Genomic DNA, 23,752 nt, shown 5'->3' with positions numbered 1-23,752 from the left:
TTCCATTAACCAAGAAGTTAGAAGCCAAGTCCATGCTATGGAAATAATTCACACACAACAGAATCTCACTGAGAGGACAAATCAAAGCTCACTGCCTAGCCTAGGCCAAGCTGTGGTGGTAATGTGAAATTTGTGACTTTTGACCTTTAAGGTTTAAAGTTCAGTCCTACAAGGGCACTTTTTCTTCCAATTTAAAGCTAGAATGCCTTAAATAAAACCAAACTAAGATGGCTGGGCACGCCAAGGTGGTGAGATTAAACTGGCAATCAGTTCTAGGAGGGCTACCAGAGAGCTCTATGGCAACAGATGACAAGTGAGAAGCTGGGAACGCGACACCGGCAACAGAATTAAAGCCCTCCCTTATACACAAGAAGTTAATAGTGGATTCCTTTAATTGGAGGGGTTCTTCTGGGGGGACAAATACTTTTCTTCACTGTATTTCACATCTTTTAATATAACTGTCTAAATTTATACACGGAAAACATCTTTAAAGTATCAACAGGATTATCTGGATGGCGAGATTATGAACTGTTTTTTTCTTACCTTTCTATAGTTTTTAAACCTTTTGTCTTTTTAAGAAAAATACTTTTTATCAACAGTGTCAACCTTTCATTTTATAACTTATGCTAAGAAAAGTGTCTCCTACCCAATTATAAAAATATCCTCCAACAATACAGAAAAGTTATCCGCTAATTAACATCTGACCTATGTGGAGTTTAAATGGATATAATTTACCCCAAGGTTTAGACACCGAGTTAAGTGTTTGTTTATGGTGACTGGTGATTTAGCTGCGTGCTCTGGCTCTGACAAAGAGCACATAAGCAGCGAGGAGCCCCAGGGCTGCAGCACGCTGTACTGCATCTGCGTTACCTACAGAGTGTCCTGTGAACTGAGCTGGGAGCTCCCTCAGCTGCACGGCCACGTAGTCTTTGCTCTCGCACAGGGACTCGAGAATGCTGTCAGCGCCATCCTCCCCGAAGTCTGGAGCACTGCTATTCTCGACTTCGGTTTCTTCTAACACATTAACGTCCATCATGTCAATATTCTGCAAACTCTCCAAACTTGCTTCCATGTCCTCCTGTAATGAGGAACGAAAGGTGTCAGCGACCAGGTGGACCAGAATGTGGAGCTCCTGCCACCATCTCGGCTGTGATGCCACATACCTGCCCGTCTCTGGAATCTTCTTCCAGGCCATTGTCTTCTGTGCCTTCCTCCTCCATCTTTTGTCCTAATTACAGAATAATTGTTCAATCAGACAACATTCAGGTTCTGGCCTCATAATTAGTTTATGCAGGATGACACAGCTCAATCTTGGTGAGAACATGTTACAGGGAAGCTAAATGTGCCTGTTCTTCTATCATGTATAGTTCTGTCTCAACTGGAACATAAAAATCTAGGATTTCTGTAATACTATCAAAGTATTTTGACTTTGCACAAAATATCCAAAAGCTTCAAAAGATTTCAAAACCACTCCAAACTAAGACTAACATCCCTAAAGAAAAATGAGCAAAGGATAAACATAGGCATTTCCCAATGAGTAAATTAAAAAATATAATGTCCATATAGCACCCAAAGAACTGCAACCTAAGAGAGCGAGCCCAACGACGGACCTGCTGGTTCCCCTTCACTCCACCCACTGTAAGCAGGCCCCCTGCCTTCCTTCATTCTTCAGCCCAGGAATTTTTTTTTTTGGCTCAAGGCAAAAAGGCAAAGGCTACCATAAAGTCGATTTTCACCCTGAGTTCTGTGAACGCAAAGGGACTACTAAGTTATGTCAGGTATTCTCAATGGGGCTGGAAGGGAAGGAGAGTGGAAACTTCTAGACTCAGAAAGGAAGTAAAATCTTTGGGCTCCCTATGTAACAATAGCCTTAAAAATATACATGCCTTTATCCTGGAATTCCCCTTAGGATGTGCACCAAAATGTCTGACAAGGAATTCAAAACAAAGGTTACTTATTCTATGGAGTGCATACAGACTAAATATCCCAAAGGGAAGCAAACTACGGCATGTTATGCTCAAATGTGGGATGCCAGTATGGGGAGTCAGCGCAGGCGTGGGCTGTAATGCGGCGATGTTTGGAGACATTTTGGTGTTATGACTGGCAGTGCTACTGGCATGTAGTGGACAGTGGCCAGGGATGCTGTGCAGCACACGGTAACACACAGGACAGCACCCTACCACGAAGCACTCAGTTCAAATTGCCAACAGTGCCGAGTCTGCAAAGCCCTGTGGCATACCACACACTTTGCAACTTAAAAAAGAAAAAATTATGCCTTTAAAGACTATTTAATGATATGGAAAAATGTCCACAAAGTTACCACATAGATCTACTCATTAAAATGCACGTGGATATTTTATACATGCAAGTGTGAAGATGCAGTGGTAGAACATACAGATGGATATGGCTAAGGCAATCCATCAACCATGGTTAAAACACTGAGCAATAAGAGCTACTTTCATTTTCACTTCTATAATTTTTTAAAAAGAGAAAATTAAACGCAAGAAATCTCAATTTTTACTTTAATGAAGTTTAGTTGATTTATTGATTTTGCTGTACAGCAAAGTGATTCAGTTATACATATACCTTCTTTTTCATATTCTTTTCCATTATGGTTTATCACAGGACATTGCATACAGTTCCCTGGGCTATACGGTAGGACCTGTTGTTGATCCATCCTGTATATAATACACTGCATCTGTTAACCCCAAACCCCCATTCCATCCCTCCCCTAACCTCCCCCCGCCACAACCACAAGTCTGTTCTCTCTGTGAGTCTGAAGAAACCTCAATCTTTGATTAAAGATGCCAACTGCAATGTCTACACTTAAGTTATCTCATTTGCCATTATCATCAGTGATTACTCAAAAAACGTAGTTTTAGGACACACTGGGCACTGTGCTCTTCGCATTATTTAATACTCCCCACAATGCCAGCAGGTTTATTATCTGCATTTGATGCAAGAGTTTCGCTCTGCTCCAAAGCTCTGACTCAAAAACTCAGCTGTACCACCTCGCATTATATCTAAACCCTGAATATCCTTTTAAAATACGCTGTTTAAAAAGGTTTGATAATTGCACCCAATTCCTAGGCCTCAAATAGTAGCCCGCAGTACCCACAAAGAATGTAAATAGAAGAGAGGCAGCCCAAAAAGCCTCACCAAAAAGCACCCTAAGTGGGAGTGACAATGAGACAAATGCTGGGCAGACAGGCTACACCCAAACCCCAAGGGCCTGCTCTTGGCTGACTAAAAGCTGAAGGGTGGAGGGGAACGGGACAGGAGACAGGCACAGACACCAGAAAATCAAATTTTAACCCCAGATGTAACCTAATTCAAAATTTTAATCTTTCAAAACGCACCCAGGGGGCTTCCCTGGTGGCGCAGTGGTTGAGAGTCCGCCTGCCGATGCAGGGGACACAGGTTCGTGCCCCGGTCCGGGAAGATCCCACATGCCGCGGAGCGGCTGGGCCCGTGAGCCATGGCCGCTGAGCCTGCGCATCCGGAGCCTGTGCTCCGTAACCGGAGAGGCCACAACAGTGAGAGGCCCAAGCACCACAGAAAACAAACAAACAAACAAACAAAAAACGCACCCAGTTTCCAGCAATTTTGCACATTTAGATGAGCAGGGGAAAGGACCCTTGTTCCTACTTACAATGAAACTTACAAAGTTCAGCTACTTTTCACTTTTGAAAGGCAGTGGTTACTCATGAATTCCCAGATTTAGTCCAACTTTGTGGCAGACTCTGGAAACCAACTGGTTGATTCCTATTAATCTCGAGGACCTAATTTCAACCAGGCCACCATGAGGACCTAGCACTTCATATAACTAACCATGTGCCCACACGCCTCCAAAGGACACACCAGCTCTACAATTTGCAGGAGCTATCCTCTGCCCCAGGACTTCACCCACCTGTTTCTTCCTTGAAGGGGAAGGGACCAGTGCCTTATAAATCCCAATTCCCAACAACAGCTACCTGTTCTGGTCCAAACACTCTCTTTACACCAATGGAAGTAACGATTATCGAGGCTTTCCTGACAAAATGCTAACTCCAAGTAGCTCTGATTTGACTTATGCTTCAACCCAGGCATTCAGACGTATATTTGAAGCATTAAGCTAGGTTTAGTTTTTCTAATGATTCAAAGATTGCCGTTAGAAGCCAAGAACGTTTTGATTAGTAGGGCTTGAACCTCACGGTTTTAAATGAGCATCTACACAAAAAAAGTTCTAAACGATTATTAAGTCGTATCAACTATTCTAAACCAAACTTTCAGATCACTGGTTACTTGACAGCAAAGTACAAAGAGGTATTTGTATGTTTCCTGCTACAGACCCATCCCTCACCATCTGTATGTTTGGACCGTCAGTGCTTATAGCTGAAATATGGACAGTTTCACAAGCAGTAAATACACACCAATGTTTTAGACTTCAATTCCTTATGTAACCTAACTCAAAAATTTAACCTTTCAAAACACGTGCACAAGATTTAAACAGTTAGATGAGTTCTGGAAAAGTTGTTCTGCTAGAAAAAGCTGTTAAAAACATAAACTGGGGGCTTCCCTGGTGGCGCAGTGGTTGAGAATCTGCCTGCCAATGCAGGGGACAGGGGTTCGAGCCCTAGTCTGGGAGGATCCCACGTGCCGCGGAGCAGCTAGCCCCGTGAGCCACAAATACTGAGCCTGCGCGTCTGGAGCCTGTGCTCCGCAGCGGGAGGCCGCTATGGTGAGAGGCCCGTGCACCGCGATGAGGAGTGGCCCCCACTTGCCGCAACTAGAGAAAGCCCTCACACAGAAACGAAGAGCCAACACAGCCATAAATAAATAAATAAATAAAAACTAAAAAAAAAAAAAAAAAAACATAAACTGAAGTTGTTGAAAATGCTACAAGGTCATTTCTTTTTACTTTCTAAGCAGCTGTCTCCCACTGCCTGAATTGAGCACTTCTTTAGATGAATGGGACACATACAGCTGTGAGAATTTTTGTGCAGCACCCTTCAAGAAAACAAGCCTTGGGCTTCCCTGGTGGCGCAGTGGTTGAGAGTCCACCTGCCGATGCAGGGGACACGGGTTCGTTCCCCGGTCTGGGAAGATCCCACATGCCGCGGAGCGGCTGGGTCCGTGTGCCATGGCCGCTGAGCCTGCGCATCCGGAGCCTGTGCTCCACAACGAGAGGCCACAGCAGTGAGAAGCCCGCGTACCGCAAAAAAAAAAAAAAAAAAAAAAAAAGAAAAGAAGCCTGTCATGTGGGAGTTTCATATTACACTGTCCTTATCACAGTAAAATCTGACAATGAGAGCGACAGCTAATGAGGTTCCGAAGTTTTATGGAAGTAAATCCTCCCCAAAATAAGTGCTATCAGCCATAAAAAATGAAGCACTGATGTATGTTACACCATGGATAAACCTTAAAAACATTTTGCTCAGTGAAAGATGTCAGACACAAAAAGCCACATGTTATATGATTCTATTTATATGAAATGTCCAGAATAGGCAAATCCTTAGAGAAAGAACCTCAATTAGATATTGCCAGGGGGAGCAGGGGGGGACATGGGAACTGACCGCTAATGGGCATGGGGGATTCCTCTTGGGGTGATGAAAATATTCTAGAATTAGAGAGTGGTGATGGTTGCATAGCCTTATAAATATACTGAAAAGCACAGTATAATACACTTTAAATAATATGTGAATTTTAAAGTATGTGAATTATATCTTCATTAAAAAAAAAAAAATCAGTGTTAAAATGGGCTGGGTGCAAATACTCCAACAATCTATTCTGGACCCCAGAGAAGTTGGGTTCTGTTGGATCTCTGGTTGGCGTCATTTTCCTTGGTTTAAGGCGTAGTTTTTTGAACTAGGAAGGAAGCCAAGCAGGTGCATTTGGTTGCTCAGACCAGTTGGGGCAGCTTCCAGAGTGCCCTACTCTAGTTCTTTTTTAGTCCCAACGACGAGAGCCGCGAGGTTTTCAGTACGTATTTTAATTTTACCTGGCACCTACAAATCTCTTCACACCCCCCCCCAGCACGGTGACATCGTTACACATTAGGTGGTGGAAAAGCAAGCCTAACTGTTAGATGGAGAAGAATGAGGGCCGCTCTCCCCACCTGGAGGGCAGGAAGAATGCTAAAACAACCAGTTCTCTACGGAAGCCCTCTCAAGGCAGAGGCCTCAAGCAGCAACAAGTTCAAGTGGATACCTTTAACGCATTTCTTTGTCGTCCTCTTGCTTGTGGCTTCCAACGCGATGCCAATTTCATCAGGATCTTGCCCTTCTTCCTTAACCGCCTATTGGGAAGAGACAAGTTTTACAACGTGGCTAAGAGCTGCAGGACAGACACTGTTCTTCCTAGGTAACAACTTCCCAGCGAACAAGCACAAACCTTTTCTTGCAAAGAGCAACTCTGGTTCTGGTTATCTGGGCTGCCAGCCCCAAAGACACAGGAAGAACCCAGCGTCACTCGGTTCTCTCTGCAGAAGCCCCCCACCCAAAAGACAAAAGAGATGTGTGAGCTGGGGCTCCACAGAGTCTGTGACGAGTCCCGAAATGGTCCCTAAGCTCCAAACTACCTCCACTTTAAGTCAACGATGTAACAAACAGGAGAGGCTGCACTTGGTCTGGGCAGAGAGGGCTGCGTGCTGTTCCGCAGGCCACCTTTGACCTCGGAGAAGGAAGAACACTGAACAAACTGGGTAGAGGGCAGGTTGGTGGTTCCAGGCGACAGTGCCTTTCGCGTGCTTGGGGACTCCGCGCTCAACTCACAAGGGCCCTACCCTCAAGAGCCTGTTCCCATCAGGGAGGTGACACCTCCCCCAACTCCCGGTACCCAACTCTGTGTTAAGCGCTGCGAGGTGGGACAAGAAACAGAGGATGGTGCGACACAGGGAGTCAGGGAGGTGGAACAACACTTAGGAAGGGTGGGCAGGGTGGCGACATTTCAGACAGACCCAAAATGACAACAAAGCGCCAGCCAGATGGAGACCTGGGAGACGAGCAGCCAGGTGGAAGGCACGCTAAGAGCAAAGGTCCTGGGGCAAGAACAAGCACAGCCCCACCCTTCCTGGGAAACATCAAAGGCTCTTCAATCATCCGCTCCGCAGGGGACGAAACTGAGGCGCGGGGAGGGGACGGCACTTGTCCAAGGTCACACAGCCCCGGGAAGAGTCCAGGGGCCACCCTGCGGCTAAAACGGGCTTTCAGCACACCGGAGGCGACCGACGGGAGGGAAAGGAGGAGGCAAAGCACAGCGAGGGGCGGTGACGGGCCAAGGTCACACAGCCGGGGCCCCCGGGGCCTGACAGCTCGGGCCGGGATCGGCCACGAGAGAAGCGGACCGGGGGCGCCCCGCCCCGAGGAGTCGCGGTGACAGGCCCGCGCGGGGGCGTGCCTCGGCCTCAGGCGCCACCCCGGGGCCCCGGGCCGCCTCACCTTCTTGAGCCGCTCCATCAGAACGCTCTTGTTGCCGCCCGTGTCCAGGTTCCGCTTCTTCAGCTCCGCCCGCAAATCGATCACCCGCAAGTCGCTGAGCCGCCGCGTTCCGACCTCTGAGGCGCCCGAGACGACAGCGGCTGTGCCAGAACCCGAGTCGCCGGACCCTGCCAGAGTCTCCGCCATCCCGGGTTTCCCGTCTCTGCCACCTATTCCACACACCGCCGGCGGCTGTAGCTGCTCTGAGCACAAAATGGCGCCGCCTGAGAGGAAAACGCACTCCCTTCCTCCCGCCCCGTTTTCCGGCCGCGCATGCGCGCTGCCCGGATCAGGGCTCTTAGCAGCAAGCGAGCTCGCGCGCCAACCAACCGCACGTGTCCAGCCACAACGCGCAGGCGCCGTAATCGCAGTACGCATGTGTCCCGGCAGTTCGCGGCGGGAGGCCGGCGAGACGACACGCGCCTGCGCGTATCCCCCCTCCCCACACACACACACACACCGCCCCCTCCCGCCCAAGGCTCTCACCACGCATGGGCAGACGCAACCGGGAGCGTCGAACCCACGCCGGGTACGCCTGCGCAGAAGCGAGGCGCGCCGGGGCGGCTGGAGCGGTTCCTTCGCAAGCGGCGCCATTTTGTGCTGGGAGCCGAGGTAAATCCGGCCCGGTTTTCTGTGAAGTGGGCGGCGGAGCCAGGGTCCCTAGAATGGCGGAGACTTTGTCAGGCCTAGGTGATTCGGGTGCGGCGGGCGCAGCGGCTCTGAGCTCCGCCTCGTCGGAGACCGGGACGCGGCGCCTCAGCGATTTGCGGGTGATCGATCTGCGGGCGGAGCTGAGGAAACGGAACCTGGATTCGAGCGGCAACAAGAGCGTTTTGATGGAGCGGCTTAAAAAGGTAGAGCCGGGGCTCTGGGGGTGGGCAGGAGGTGGGTCGGGGGACCCTCGCGGCCGCGACGGGGGTCTTCTGGCGTCGGGGTCCGCCCCCGGCCCCGTTTGCGGCCTGGGCCGGGCCTGGCGCTCCGGGCTTCTCCCGGCTCCTCCCAGGCCCCGGCGGGAGCTGCGAGCCCCGCCGGGCCCAGGTTCAAAGCCCAGCGCCGCATCGGGGCGAGAACAAGAAAAAGAAAATCTCGACGCGAACGGGGGAGGTTGGGGGTGACGGGTGACATCGGCCGAGCGCTTGTGTTATCCGCATCAGCTCCTGCTTTTCAAGGGCTTTTTTCGGCTGGTTGCATTCCAGCCTCTGAAAGTGGACGCGGAACCCTGAAATCCTCGCTTCCTCTGCGGCGTTAGGGGACTCGGCCAAGGTCACTCGGCCGGGGTGAGGAGGGCGGGATTTGAACCGAGGCCGGCCGATTTTCTGAGCCCGTGTCGGCCGCGGGGGCGTCCTCTGGGAAGAGAGATGTTTCTTGATCCGTTAGGGCCCAGAAGCCTTGAATAGGGGACTAATTTTTAAAGTAACCATATCGAGGGAATACTCAAAGGGGGGAGGGATGGGGAAACGGCTTAGGGATTTGCCAGTACGGGCTTGGGGATTTAGCCTGGAGGGAAAAGTGCTATTTGTAATAACCACCAGACTTGGGGAGGATCTAAAGGCTCCGTCAGATCTGCGTGATCTTGAGCGTGGAACACATTTAATCCCTTCTGGGTCTGTTTCTCCTTGTGTCCAGTAGAAGAAAATAATAGTGTTTTCGCGTTAGGATTAAGTAAAATGGCATGAAACGGGCTTGGCGTGTTGCCCAGCGCATGTAAACACTCGAGGTGCGATCGCTGTCACGTTTCACTTTTTTCTCTGTGCCACCGTTTGGTATTTGCAAACAGGAGGTATTAGCCCCCTACCTCGAGGGTTCTGCGAAAAGCAGGGAGTTAAGTAATAAGTAAGCGTTTGTGCCCTTCTGCTTCCCCTGTGCTTGCCTTGTTCCGGTGGCTTCTTTCTTTTTTGCCGCCTAGCGACTCTTGTCTGGGGACTTCTCCTGTGTAATCGCCAACCCTTGTTACCTATCCCCCACCCCCCCGAGACAGTGCGGTTTGTCATTCATTCCACCCTCCGGCCTCCCAAACAACAGAGGATCAGAGTTTTACTTATTAATTGCTGTTTAGAGGAAGTAAGGATTATTTCCTATTATCTGGATGAGGAAGCTCAGGCTTGAGAGTAGTGAGTTATTTGCTCCGAGTCAGTTGGGCCTTTCTAACTTGAGTCTATTTTCTTTCACTATGGTTACTAACTTCCTTTACCGAGACGGGGCAGGCGGTTCATCCACCGAGATGTTACCTGGAGAAGATGCCAGGAGGGTGAGGGTTGGCACCCGGGGACAGATGATCCATGTTGTTAGTAGCTGCAAGGCCTCCTATCAACAAAGTCAAATTGGAGGGCTTTAGCCTTTATTCCCCCAGATAGTCCACAAGCCTGCGATGCTGATAGGATGGCATTGAACCTTCCCGTCAGGCGGGGGTTGAGACTGGTGTGATCTTCCATCACTAACGTCTCTGAGGGGACAAACCCATCCCTTCTTCCTTCTTTTCAGTTTCTTAGCGATGTGTTCAAAATACATAAATACCATTAGCACATATACCCATCTGCTACCCTGCCCAAGCAAGTCTGGAAGTACTGATGTTCTTCTCTTGTACTTCCGTTATCTAGTTGTTGTTGTTGTTGGGTTTTTTTTTAGGAAGGGCAAAGGAGGGAAAGGTGGAGGCAAAACACAAAGTGTAATTTGGCAAGTCCTGTAAGGATGACTCGTAGCCTACAGTCCCCACTAGGGCTGACCCTGTGAACACTACACTTAGAGGAGACACACTGAGGGGCAAACTGATACACCTTCTGTCTGGGGTAGTTTTTGTATTCTCCTGATGGTGTTCCAGAATCTTCTGTCTCCAGGAAGAGAGTGAAAGACTTTATGTTTGTGCATTCCTTGATGCCAGGGCATAACTCCAATTCTTCCTTCTGGTTCTGGCTTCAGAGAGAAGGGAGAGGTTTCTTTGTTCCTGGTACAGGTTAGATGTGGAGCCTCCACGCTGCATTCTGAATTTAGACTTTTCTAAGCTAGGAAACTCCTCAGAATCTTTGAGACTTCTGAAACTGTTTACAAATAAAACAGCATTTGAAATGGGTTTAAACAGAGTTTGAGAGTCCAGTAAAGACAGGGTTTTCAGTAAAACCTAAACGTGAAGCCCAGTGTCTATGGATATCAGCATTGATACGCTCAGTCCTGTTTGTTTTGTTGTTGTTGTTTCTGTTGTTGTTCTTTTTTCTTCTGAGTGCCTCCTTGGTGCTGGCACAGTGCAGAGCATAAGTGGGGGCTGCCCAAGTGAAGGGCAGGCTCTTGGGATGGGGAGGCGGGACTTGCCAGGAGATCCTTATAATTCTGTATCGATGAAGCAGGCCCCCTAGTGGTTGACGGCAAGACCTCTGGAGTCAGTCAGAGATGATTGTGAAGGGATGAGGTAGTACGTGTCACATCCCAAACCGTGCCACACACAGCAGGAACTCAGGCAGTGAGTGTTAGTCTTCTGTACAGACGGTGCCTAGTACAGGCATGGCGTGGAGAGGGGATCAGGGAGGGTCGAACAGCCCATTGTTGAGTGAAGTCATAGGTAACTGGAGAGTGCGCCTTTCCCTTTTTTGAGTTCTTTTGGGCCCAGGAATAGGATCAATCAGATTGTGGTGATAATGTTAAAAATAACCCTAACGTTTGGTGAGTGCTTGCTTTACATGGATAATACGAATTCTCATGACAGCTTTCCAGGGTAAGAACTTTTATTAGCCCCTTGTTCCAGAGTAAAAAACAAACTCACAGGGATTAAGTAAGCCTGCCTGAGACCACACAGCTAAGATCTGGTAGAATCCATCTAAATCCAGAGCCCTTGCTTGCTCCAACGTAGAAAAAGAAAGAACGAATGAACAGGTGGGGAGAGGCCCTTTCCAGATCAGCACCCTGAAGCTTCTGTGAAAGTCAAATCTGTATGCTGCCTTTTGGGGTGAACTTTTTTTTATCTTTTCTCTAGGCAATTGAAGATGAGGGGGGTAATCCTGATGAAATTGAAATTACCTCTGAAGGAAATAAGAAGACATCAAAGAGATCCAGCAAAGGTATGGAGGATTTTATAAGCATTGCTAATGTTAGGAACGTTTTTCAGAACTGACTTCTTTTGCTAATGTGCTTGTGGACTGCCCTGTGAATCAGAAGGACCTTGAATGAAGGTTTGCATTTTCTTTCAAGATCCCTCCACTGTATTTTTGTTTCCATGGTTCTTGGGAATTCAGAGGATGGAAGAGGTACTTACACCTCTACTTATTTTCCTCTGTAGGTTTCTCAGCAGCCGTTGCTTATCCAGACTCTTAACCTTCTTTAAGTAGAGAGTGTTTAGAATTACTTGAGTCTCCTATTGACCTGACTTGTGGAAAATAACTTCCCTTTTAAATACTGCCTGGGCAAAACAGAGTTGTCACTTTTACAGGCATTGCTTTCGAAAACTGCATACCGCATAAAAGCCAGATTCCACGTGGCATTAATGACCTTCACCGTCTGCCCCAAATCTTCTCTTCCCCGCTTCCTCCCCCACCACCTTCCTCTGTTACATATACCTTAATCAGGTCCCAAACATGTGGTTTACTTTCTTGGCTCTCTGGGCCTTAGCTTATATGTTCCACCCACTCCTCTTCCCCATTTGTCTGCATTCAAGTCCTAGTTCATCAAGAGACAACTTCTCATCCCACCAACAGCAGGTCTTCTCTCCTTAGGTCCTCTGTGCTGCCATGGCCTGAGTTTTAATGCTTACGTCTCATTCTGCCTTGTGTCACAGTCAGGTTGTTGAGGACAGGGGCTGCGTCTTCCTTGTCTTTCTTCCTGCTTAGTATTTATTCATTGAGTTACTAATGGAATTCAGTGACATTCAACTACTGTTTTAAGAAAGAATTAGCTAAAACTGCGCATTTGGGCTGTCCTGAAAGTTCTCTTGGTAATTGGAGGTTTTATTGCTCAGGCCCCAAAACAAAACAAAATATTTTTACCTGGTCAGTGGTGAAGAATTGGGTGTGAAATGTCTAAGAGGCAGGCACCAATATCAGCCATGCTCTGGGCTATATAAGCTCTGGGAGAACAGCAGTCAATGACCTCACTTTGGAATGAAGTCACCTCTGCGGTCCACAGTTCATCGAGCATTTTTGGTTTTGCCCAAGTCAGTGTTTTTGCCAAGGCAAAGAGTGCTGAAAAATCAACAGAGAAAGACAATTATAGACTGGGAAAAAGTAGAGCCTGTGGATATCCTTTTTGCTTTCTTTTTCTTTTTAACAGAAAAAAATGCTTGTGTTAAGGTCTTTGGAAATACAAATGTGCATTAAGTAAAGTGTTGAAATTCCTTTCCATTCAGGAGGCAACCCGTTATTAGAAGTGTGGGCATATTTTCCCAGACTTATCTGTGTGTCTGCAGTCATCTAAAAATGCAGAAAGATGTGCACACACCTGTGTGCCTTTGTCTTTCCTTTAAAAAAAAATCGGTTCTACTACACACCGTATTCTCTAATTTGTTTTTTTTTCACTTAGCATGTTGAGGACATTTTTCGATAGTGCTGAAGATAAAAAGAACTCATTCTTTTAACAGCTGAGTAGTCGTCCTTCATATGATTGTACCACAGTTGAGCTCGTCAGTCTTATTACTAGACGGTTGGGGTTTGTTCCAGTTTTCAGCACAGCCATGAACCAGAGCTATCTCTGCTGAAGGATATGTTTTTGTTAACTTATTGGAAGTAGAATTCCGGGGTCAAAAGATATGTGCATTTTATTTTAAAAATAGCTACTAACAAATAGCTCTCCAAAAGGCTGTACTGGTTAATATCTGGCCACATGGGAGTGGGAGAGGGTGCCAATTTCTTTAAATTCTTACTTAATGCTGAATATTATGGTTTTTTTTAATGTTGTCTTATATATAGAAGAAAAGTATTTCATTGTATTTATCTGAATTTCTCCCCAGGTAAAGTTTCCATTTACATTTCTTCACAGATTAGACAGTTTCTAATAATTGGCCATCTGTATTTTCTGAATTGCCTTTTCATGCCCTTTGCCCGTTTTTCTGCTGGGTTGTTGGTCTTATTGACTCTTGCGGGCTCTCTCTCTCTGTAAAATGTCACAATTGTTTTTTCCCTGTCTCTCATTTGACTTAACTAGTTTGTGGTGTTTTGGTCTTTAAAGTTTCAATCTTTAACACAGGCAATGCAGTCAACTTATTCTATACGGGTTCTAGATTTTATGTTGTATTTTAAAAGGCCGTCCTTTGCTTTAAAATTATTATTTTTTAAATCATTCCGCATCTTGGAGTGGTATTTATGGCTTTATTTTGAGTTCATTTAGAGTTTATTTTTGCATATGATGTGAGATAATGAGGGATCAAAATATGGAACATTCCTATCAGACTCCTTGTGCCCTTGCCCAGTCATAGTCCCTGCCTGTCCCTCGAAGGGGGGGAAAATATGTGATTACTTTGACCATAGATTAGTTTTGCCTGTTCTAGAGCTTCAAGTGAAATAGACCCATTTAATACAAATTTTTTTATTTTGTTGGCAGCACCGCACGGCTTGTGGGATCTTAGTTCCCTGACCAGGGATTGAACCCGGGCCCTCAGCAGTGAGACCATGGAGTCCTAACCACTGGACTGCCAGGGAATTCCCAATACAAACTCTTTTGTGTCTGGTTTCTTATGCTTGGTGTGGTTCTATTCTGGAGTTTTACAGTACATATTGATATTTAATAGGGCAAGTCTATAAGTTCTGAATTATTTACAACTATCTTACTAGATTTTATCATGATTTTAACTGAAAATAATTTTTTCATCTGCCCTGTTTGAACAAACTAAAAATGGTTTGAAATCTGATTATTTTAATCAGAATCCTAGAAAGCATACCTCGGGTAATCTCAGCATCCCTCCAAAGTAGTTTCACACCAGTACTTTGTTTAGCAGAATCTTTTAAAATAATTATCAGCAAAATAATTTAACTAGAAAAGCAAGGTCAGCATGTTTGCTTTTTAAGCTATTGCCTGATTCTGTGTTGCTGGGTTGTTTTTGTTTCTTTTGATATAATTTCTTTCTTTTTTTTAGAATAACCATCAAATGCATTTTAATAATTGGCAAAATTTTGAACAGATACTTCACAAGAGAATATAAATACATGGCCAGTGACCACATCAAAAAATGCTTATCATTAGCTATCAAAGAAAATAAAATTAAAATGACTAGAAATGCTAGAAAACAACTATTAAAATAGCAAAGATATAGAAAAACAAACTCCCATACACTGCAGTAGTATGTAAAATGATGCTATTTGGGGAAAAAAATTGGCACATACTTACAAAATTGAAACTTCAACTAAAATACAATCTAATTATTCCACTCCTGTGTCTTTAGCCAAAATAAATGAAAGCATAGATCCACACAAAAATTTGAAAATGAATGTGCAACGTATCTTTTTTTTAGGAGACGTAATTTCATACTTAGAAAAGATGCAAGAATAATACAAGGAATTCTCAATATACCTCATCCAGATTCCCCAAATGTTAGCATTTTATTATATTTGTTTTATCCTTTTCTTTCTCAGGACAGGGAAGGAGGGGGGAGAGAGAAAGAAAGAAAAAGAGAGATAAAATAAATGTAATATATATATGTATTTTTTTTCCCCCTGAACTGTTTGAGAATAATTTGCATGTATGTGCCCCTTTGCCCCTAGAGACCGCAGTATTTTCTAAAAGCAGGGACATTACATAATCGTACATAGTTACCAAAATCAAGAAATTAATGTTAATATAATACTGTAATCTAAGCTTAGACCTTATTTAGATTTAGCCATTTGTTCCAATAATGTTCTTCATAACTCAAAAGAAGAAAAAATCTAGGGTCTTTTCATTGCCTTCAGTTGTCACCTCTTTCTGGTTTCCTTTAATCTGCAACAGTTCCTAAGACTTTCTTTGTATTTGTGACATTACCATTTTTTGAAGAGCACAGACCACTTATTTTGAGGCCTGTTTTTCAATTTGGGTTTTTTTGGTTTGGTTTGGTTTGGTTTTTTTCCCCTCGTGATTAGGTTCAAATCATACACTTTTGTCACAAATACCACCGGAAGTGTTATTTTTCTCATTTAACCTCCCTAGAGGCAGGCACATCCTGACCATTTGTGTAAGTGACTTGAGGTGGTATTGGTTGGGTTTCTCCACTGGAAAGTTAACTATTTTACTCTTTGTAATTGTATCTATGGGGAACATACTTTGTGACTTATAAATATCTGTTTCACCCTCCACTAGTGTCAGCATTCACTGAGTCTCGTCCAGTGGTGATTTTCTAAATTTATCATTCCATCTCTGGTAGTTGGTTTTCTGCCATAAGAGGTAGCTTGCCCTTTTCCCCCACTTATCAGTGTGAACTTAGAGATTCCTATTTTATTCAGTAGGTGATAAGTAAGCCTTTATGATTATTATTTATTTTGATGTTCAGATTGTCCCAATGAGAGTCCTTCAGGCTGGCTCCTGTGTCTTTTTGACATGATCACTTCATTCTTTGAACACTTACTTTCTGGCACAAGACAGTGTTCCAGTGTCTGTTGCTTTCCCTGTCCCGCACTGGGAATCAGGCATTTCTTCCAGGTACCTTCCTTCCTTTTTGTGGAGCGTGCTGTTGTACTCTTTGCTACTGGAATGTCAACTCCTTGACCAGTGCTGGGTCTGTAAGGTCTTTTGGTCTCAGTGTGCCTCATGAAATTAAATAATGGTAAAGCAATCTGAAATAAGCCAATGACAGCTTAAGAAATGAGAAAAAAAATATGGGAATTCCTTGGTGGTCCAGTGGTTAGGACTCTGTGCTCTCGCTGCCAAGGGCTGGGGTTTGATCCCTGGTCAGGGGACTAAGATCCCGCAAGCTGAACAGCGTGGCCACAAAAAAATAAATAAAGCTCTGGCTAATAGGAACAGTGCACCTGAAAAACTCACTAGCTAGTTATAATTGTTCATCACTTGATTCTCTTGCGTTTTTGAGGTGGCAATGATAGATCATCCACAAGTCAAAGACTTAAGCAAGTTATTGCCAGAAGCCATTAAAAATAGATATACTATTCTTAAATAGTAAGTAAAGCTAAAAGGAAATATTCTAGTAGCGTGACGTGACTAATTCTGAGAAGGTTTTCCTAGATGTGATGACTTGATATCATAAAGTTCTCAATTCCCCCCAAAGTAACCTAAAAGAAACTTTGAGATTTGTCTGTTCTAAAATTAATCAAAAAGAAAATACACAAGAATAACTAAAATTGAAAAACAGTGTTGCATACTTGCTCTTATTTTAACGGTAAGATATTGAAACAGAGTGGGGAGTTTAAGGATTTGTTCATTATAAAGGAAGCACTAAGGATTTTTCAGTAAACAGTGTTGGAACAGTTGGCTATCTGGTGGTAGGGAAAAGCTCTATTAACCTTCTTCTATGCAAAATAGAAATTCCAACTAGAATATTATTTTTGTAATATAGTGATAAGGAAGGCCTGAAATGAGACTTAAAAAAAAGAAACTATGAAGAAAAATAAATTTGGCTACTTGAAAATTCTAAGTCTCTCTTAATAAAAGATACCATAAGTAAGATACAACAACTGGGAGAAAATATTACAGCATGTAAGCATCCAGAAAGCATTAAATATTCCTACAAATTAATAAAATAGACAATCCAGTTGACAAAGAACAACAGAGATTATGAATAGGCAGTTCACAGATGAAAGAAAGAACAAACAAGGCCTATATACAAGAAAAAAAATTCCCTTTTGGTAACTGAAGGAAAGCAAATAAAAATAATGAGATATCATTTTTGCTTGTTACACTGGTAAAAATTTACACAATTCTCAATATCCCACATTGGCAAGGGTGTGAGGAAATGGGTAGTTATTGGAGATGGTAAATTAATAAAGCTGCTTTGGAAGGTTAACTAAACTAAAGAACTCCATAATATGGAATAAAAGATGGAAGTGAATCAATATATAGCACAAGAAACTATTCCAAGGCCTTTATTGAGTAACAAAAGCAAGTAACAGGATGTATATACAATATGATTCCATTACATAACAAGTTTATTTCCATTTGAATGATATATATGTGTAAATCCCCAAGAAAATGTTTTGAAGGACCACCAAGCTGGTAACAATGGTTACCTCTTAGAAGTGCAATGGGAAGAAGGGAGACTAGCTTTTTTCATGTATTTATGAGGGTGGATCTTTTATTAATAAGTGGTGTGAATTTATTTATTTTATTTATTTTTGGCTGCGTTGGGTCTTCATTGCTGCACACGGGCTTTCTCTAGTTGCGTCGAGCAGGGGCTACTCTTTGTTGTGGTGCGCAGCCTTCACATTGCAGTGGCTTCTCTTGTTTCAGAGCGCAGGCTATAGGTACGCGGGCTTCAGTAGTTGTAGCACGCAGCCTCAGTAGTTGTGGCGCACGGGCTTAGCTGCTCCGCGGCATGTGGGATCTTCCCGGACCAGGGCTCGAACCCATGTCCCCTGCATTGGCAGGCGGATTCTTAACCACTGTGCCACCAAGGACATCCCAGTGGTGTGAATCTTTTAATGAGTGTATTTGTGTAATTGTGTGGATGTATTTATGTAATCAAGCAAATTTTTAAAAATATTGACCTTTCCACATGCAGCAGGCCACACGGGATACTGGGGGGATATCCCAGCAGAAGTCCAGGGAGGTGGTCTAACAGGTGAGTTGGACGTAATTGCCAAAGCAGAAGCTTAGCAGGGAGAAGAAACTGGAATCCCAGGTGAGGGGGCCGGGAGCAGGTTATGGAGACAAGCGCTGAGCGAGGCCTGTAGTTTGGAGACTGCGAACATTGGAGGCGTTTTACTCTGCGGAAGAAGGCTTTGAGGGGTACCTTTCCCCTTAGTACCAAAAAGAGTCGCTTTAGTTTTTGCCAGAGTAATATTTTTCATTCACATTAATTTTGGATTCGTTTAGACACACTGTTTTTCATCTTTGGAAAGTAGGGTATCTTACCCCAAACCTACTTACCCCCAAAGTAGGCGATTGTTGATAAGCATCCCAGTAGGGGTGTGCTTTCTGTATTGAAGACTAAACGTTCTTAGAACTGTATATTCTTTTGACGTTTCTGGTCAGGTCATTTAGCTGGGAGAGTTCTCCTGTGGAAGGGATTTGAGCTGCAGTGTACCTGTGCTTACTGCTCAGGAGAACAGTGGATTGTGAGATCTGAGTCTGCCTGATGAAAACCTGCTGCCTTTCTTGTGAAAGGGAGAAAGACAGGATAAAGGGTGTCAAGTTTGTGGTAGTCTACTTAGATTTTTTCCTAGTAGTAATTCAATGGAATTGGACAAAAACCAACGTGCATGTTCTAGAATGGTAACCAGCTTTATCAAATACAGTAAGTCTGTGGAAACGTTGCTGGTGTATCTTCCTGGCATATTTACAAAGACCACTGGGTTGAGTTCCAGACATTTTTGAAGCTCAAGACATGTTTTGCCATAGGAATATTATAAAATGGTATTGGGGTTCCCAGTCAGCCGCCAAGGCTACTTGCACGTAATGTATTGCATTCTAGTATTAGTGTCACAATTCCCTGTGTTCCTAAATAAGATATTCCTGAGAACATAAGTGAAATTAGAATGTGGAAGAATCAAGTAACACACGTTATAAGAAAATTCTCACCCTTGAGAGAGGTTTTTTTAACGTCTCAATGATGGTATAAATGATTAGGGTTGAGCTCCCCGCACACACAGATTCTATATGCACTTACGAGATTAATCATTAAATATAGGCAAATTCATGTCTAGTTCTTTTATATTACTTGAAAAACACTTAGTAGTCTTAAGAAATTGATCTTAGCTTTGGGGAAATAGTCGTCGCAGGAAGTGAGTCCTCCTGAGGTTGTGCAGCTAAGGACAGGTGGCTGATTAGCACCTCTTTCCATAGACCAACATTTCAGATCAGTTGGGGGGAAAGATTAGTAAATGGTGTTGGGGAATCAGTTTCCAGATGGAACAGGCATTTGTAAAATAGTCTTACTCAGCAGGAAACTGAAAGAATCAAATGTTAAAAAATGAAATCAGAAAAGAACTAAATATAGGTGAATATTTGTGTGGTCTTGGTGTGGAGATGGGCTTCTAAACATGAAGGTAAAAACCATTTACACATAAAAACCGATTAATAGCTTTGGCTGCATGAAAGTAAAATTTACCCAGAACCCAAAAACAAAACTAAAAGATTGGTGAAGAGCTGGGAGAAAATGTGTTGTGTATATGACATGCAAATTAAAAATGAGGAGAAATGGAACAGAGGTTTTTTAATTGGGGAAAGGGTATAAATGAGAAATTTTTACAAATGTGCGAATGATTGACCAAAAAATGCAACCTAAGCAGTGATCAGATAAATTCAGGTTAAAACAAGCATTCCTTTTTTGCCTAGCACATTGGCGTGGGTAAAGAAATAGCTGATTTTAACAAAGATTCAGAAAAATTGGTACTTTGATTCACTGTTGATGGAACTATGGATTGTAATCACGATAATATGTGGGGTGTTTCTTTTTAATAAAAGACTTTAAAATGTTCATACTCTTTGTCCCAACTATGCCATTTATAGAAATATGTCCTAATACGACAGTTACCTGGATGCAAAAAAAGAATTACCAGAATGTTCATTTTATAAGCATTTTCTTAAATCTCCATCCATAGGTATTACTTACGTCAATGACGGTGTCTCCATATAATGCTATGAAATTATAGAAAGATGTTCACAATACATTAAGTGAAAAGATTTTTTTTTTTTTTTTTTTTTTTTTTTTTGCGGTATGCGGGCCTCTCACTGTTGTGGCCTCCCCCATTGCGGAGCACAGGCTCCGGACGCGCAGGCTCCGGACGCGCAGGCTCAGCGGCCATGGCTCACGGGCCCAGCCGCTCCGCGGCATATGGGATCCTCCCAGACCGGGGCACGAACCCGTATCCCCTGCATCGGCAGGCGGACTCTCAACCACTTGCGCCACCAGGGAGGCCCAAGTGAAAAGATTTTAAAATGGCAGTACAGTGCCATTTTTAAAAGCGAAGTACACGTATATACATAGCACAGTATGGGAGGATATCTATCAATATATGCCACTGTATGATAGCTTGAGGGCTAACTCTATATGGTAAAATTGTGAAAGGCTTTTACTTTCTTTTTGCTTTTTTATGTTTTCCTTTTATGTCATTGTCTCTGTGGGAAAACATGTTCCACGTTCCTTAACTAAAAAGCAGCACAGGGACTTCCCTGGTGGTCCAGTGGCTAAGACTCCATGCTCCCAATGCAGGCGTCCCGGGTTCGATCCCTGTTCAGGAAACTAGATCCCACATGCTGCCACTAAGAGTTCTCCTGCCGCAGCTAAAGATCCCGCATGCCGCAATGAAGGTCCTACACGCAGCAACGAAGATCCCGCGTGCTGCAACTGAGACCCAACACAGCCATGTAAATAGATAGATAGATTTTTTTTTTAAAAGCAGCACTTTTTCTCTCCCCACCTCTTTTTTTTTTTTCTTTTTGCCACAGCACGCAGCTTGCGGGGTCTTAGTTCCCCAACCAGGGATTGAACCCAGGCTGTGGGCAGTGAAAGTGCGGAATCCTAACCACTGGACCGCTAGGGAAGTCTCCAAAGCAGCACATTTGTGTAAGATACTCTTCTCCCCATAACCAAAGCCACTTAACAGGAAGGGCAGGCCTGGAAAAGGTCTAGTCTACCTCCACCTTATTAAGAATCCATTTCAGGCTCCTCATACTTCCACAGCCAGTTGATAAGAACAGAACCACTTCTACTTGGGGGTAGTAGAGGGGCTGCCTTATGCAGAATGGCCTTCCCATTCCTGGATTATGGTGTTCCTAAATGGAGAAGTGCCACGGGTGTTTTAGGTTGTCTTATTTCTGTAGTGCTTAGGGCCTATAAAAGTGAAAGTTGTCACGTCTGGAAAGTGCATATCGATGATGTCATGCTGTAAAATTATTCCTCCAGGGCGCAAACCAGAAGAAGAGGGTGTGGAAGATAACGGGCTAGAGGAAAATTCTGGGGATGGACAGGTATGTGCAGCCTTGTCAGTGAATCAGCTCCGTGCGTGGACCCATGACAGTCATCTGATGGTGGTATTTTGTTTGTCACAGGAGGATGTTGAGACCACTTTGGAGAACTTGCAGGACATCGACATGATGGATATCAGTGTGTTGGATGAAGCAGAAATCGATAATGGAAGTGTTGCAGATTGTGTGGACGATGACGATGCTGATAATCTCCCGGAGTCCCTGTCTGATAGTAGAGAGCTAGTCGAGGGAGAAATGAAGGAGCTTCCTGAGCCGCTTCAAGAACATGCTGTAGGTAACTCGGCAGTGTCTCTGCAGTGTACCCTAAACGTAATAATTCCTCAAATAGCTTAATAGATGATAAGTTTTATATCTGGAGTTAGGTTCTTTTAATGCCAGTTGAGTAGAATGGTGGCTAATCCATTCACATGTAAAAATCAGATGAGTCTGAAAAACACTTTGCTTCATTGAAAAATGGTGTCTTGTGAGGAACGTGAGTATATGCTCTCCATTTGTATCATGCGGTGTTAAGCCTTTTGAGGATACTATTGTAGATCTTCCTGTTTATTATAGGAGATTGGTCTGTGGTATAACACCTGGGATGCCTTGAAAATACCAAAACAGAGGTTGAAAGTTGGTCTTTTGCTGTCAACCAATTGGTACTCGCCTAGTCAGTCTTTAACACTAACTTTGATGTTGTTTTTAAAGCCTTAGTTTTTTTTCTTGTTAGATGCAATTATGGTGGGCATTATTTATTGAACTTTGTCTGCCAGTCATTAGGGATTATTTCCTTTAATCCTTTCAACAACAGTGTGATATATAGATGCTGTTATGCCCATTTTCCAGTTGGGGAAATTGGGGAGTAAAAAGGTAAAGAAATATCTCCAGACAATATATAGGTCATATGAGAATAAGAATTAAGACCAGGCTAATTCCAGAGTCCATGTACTTAACTCATACACCACATTATCTCAGTGCCGTTAAGTTTACTGGATTGTGTCGTTTCCGTGAGGATGAACGTTTCTCAGGTAGCCAGACAAGGTAATGAAAAATAGAAGCCATGAGGCATCTTTGTAGGAATTCCTAGGGCTTGGTCCTAGGAGGCACCTTGTTTTCGTAGTCCTCCTCAGATCTTTTGTGGAGTGTCTCCCGAGTACTCCAGTACTCCCGAGGGGAGGAAGCCCTGTTCTCTGTTGGTCCACCCATGCCTTCCTTGGAATGTGTTTGCATTTTCTTTTGGAACTGATCCTCAGTACCCTTAGAGGTAGCAGGTTGTCATCTTTGAAGGGGGGGGTGGTTTTGAGAAACGATTGAGTCATTTTGACACAGATAGGGTATGCAATTGTTTCATCTTTTGATGAGTCTCATTCACTGGCTTCCTAAAAAGGAGTACCAGAAACACGAGAGCAGTGAAACCCTTCCTTATTGGCTGCTTTTCCTTAAGGCTGTTTTATTCCCTGTGATTAGAAGATAATGTATTCAGTAACAAAAGCTTGGAAACGCCTAAATGTCTAACAGTAATTGTTAAATAACCATGGTTTAGTGGAAGCAGTTGTTTAAGAGTTAACAGCATTGACTAGAGGTCTGCCACTTAACTTGCTGTGTGACCTTGGCTAATTTACTTAATCTTTCTGGGCCTCATTTGCAAAAATAGTAGGTTTGAGGAGAACTAAATAGATGAATGCCTATCGCTAATTTACAGCAAAAGTCATCAAGCTGGCCAAAGATTTATTGGAACACAGCCACACCTATTTGTGACAATTGTCTGTGGCTGATTTCTGGATACAACAGCAGAGTAGAATAGTCATGACAGACCGTCTGGCCTACAAAGCCTAAAATATTCACTATCTGGCCCTTGACCCCGGCTTAGAGCAGCGCCTATTGTATAGCAAGTGGCAGTAGGGTTATTGCTACTGTTACTATAACGTTTATTATTCCTTCCGGTAATACATTCACTACTTCTATATACCATCTCAATGAACTAAGCTTATTTATATGAACTAGAATAATCTCCAAGATGGCAGCAAAAGTAAGGCAGGGAACAGAATAGTGTGCTACTAATGGAGACAGAGAAAGGAGAGACGGTCTTTCACGTGCCCATGCTCTTGTGAGCATGTGTAGAATGTCTTGAGATGGCTGTGTCAGGGGAAGGGAAGGAGTGGTGCAAGGTGGTTTCCTAGTCAAGTAAAGGTAATAACAATACATGCTAATTATAAAATATTTTGAAACTATCTCTGCCCCCCAAAAATAAACCAACATTCAGGGCTTTATAA

General features: G+C 43.9%; 2 protein-coding genes across 3 annotated transcripts in view; one reads left to right on the top strand and one right to left on the bottom strand.

The window, feature by feature from the left end:
• SAFB2 (scaffold attachment factor B2) overlaps positions 1–7,694 on the bottom strand; it is a 34,865-nt gene extending 27,171 nt beyond the window's left edge. The window contains exons 1-4 of the mRNA XM_060094370.1: positions 7,419–7,694; positions 6,190–6,277; positions 1,164–1,228; positions 875–1,078 (exon numbers count right to left, since the gene is read on the bottom strand). Coding sequence (XP_059950353.1) covers positions 875–1,078; positions 1,164–1,228; positions 6,190–6,277; positions 7,419–7,604 — 543 coding nt within the window. The 5' untranslated portion in view covers positions 7,605–7,694. The remainder of the gene's footprint in view (positions 1–874; positions 1,079–1,163; positions 1,229–6,189; positions 6,278–7,418) is intronic.
• A 297-nt stretch (positions 7,695–7,991) lies between these two features.
• Positions 7,992–23,752, top strand: part of SAFB (scaffold attachment factor B) — a 35,043-nt gene continuing 19,282 nt past the window's right edge. For both annotated transcript variants that reach the window (XM_060094368.1, XM_060094367.1), the window contains exons 1-4: positions 7,992–8,311; positions 11,419–11,503; positions 21,418–21,482; positions 21,564–21,774. In XM_060094368.1, coding sequence (XP_059950351.1) covers positions 8,123–8,311; positions 11,419–11,503; positions 21,418–21,482; positions 21,564–21,774 — 550 coding nt within the window. In that variant the 5' untranslated portion in view covers positions 7,992–8,122. The remainder of the gene's footprint in view (positions 8,312–11,418; positions 11,504–21,417; positions 21,483–21,563; positions 21,775–23,752) is intronic.

The sequence above is a fragment of the Mesoplodon densirostris genome, chromosome 3 (genome assembly GCF_025265405.1).
Source record: "Mesoplodon densirostris isolate mMesDen1 chromosome 3, mMesDen1 primary haplotype, whole genome shotgun sequence".
NCBI lineage: Eukaryota > Metazoa > Chordata > Mammalia > Artiodactyla > Ziphiidae > Mesoplodon > Mesoplodon densirostris.
This window is presented reverse-complemented; position numbering and strand designations above follow the sequence as displayed.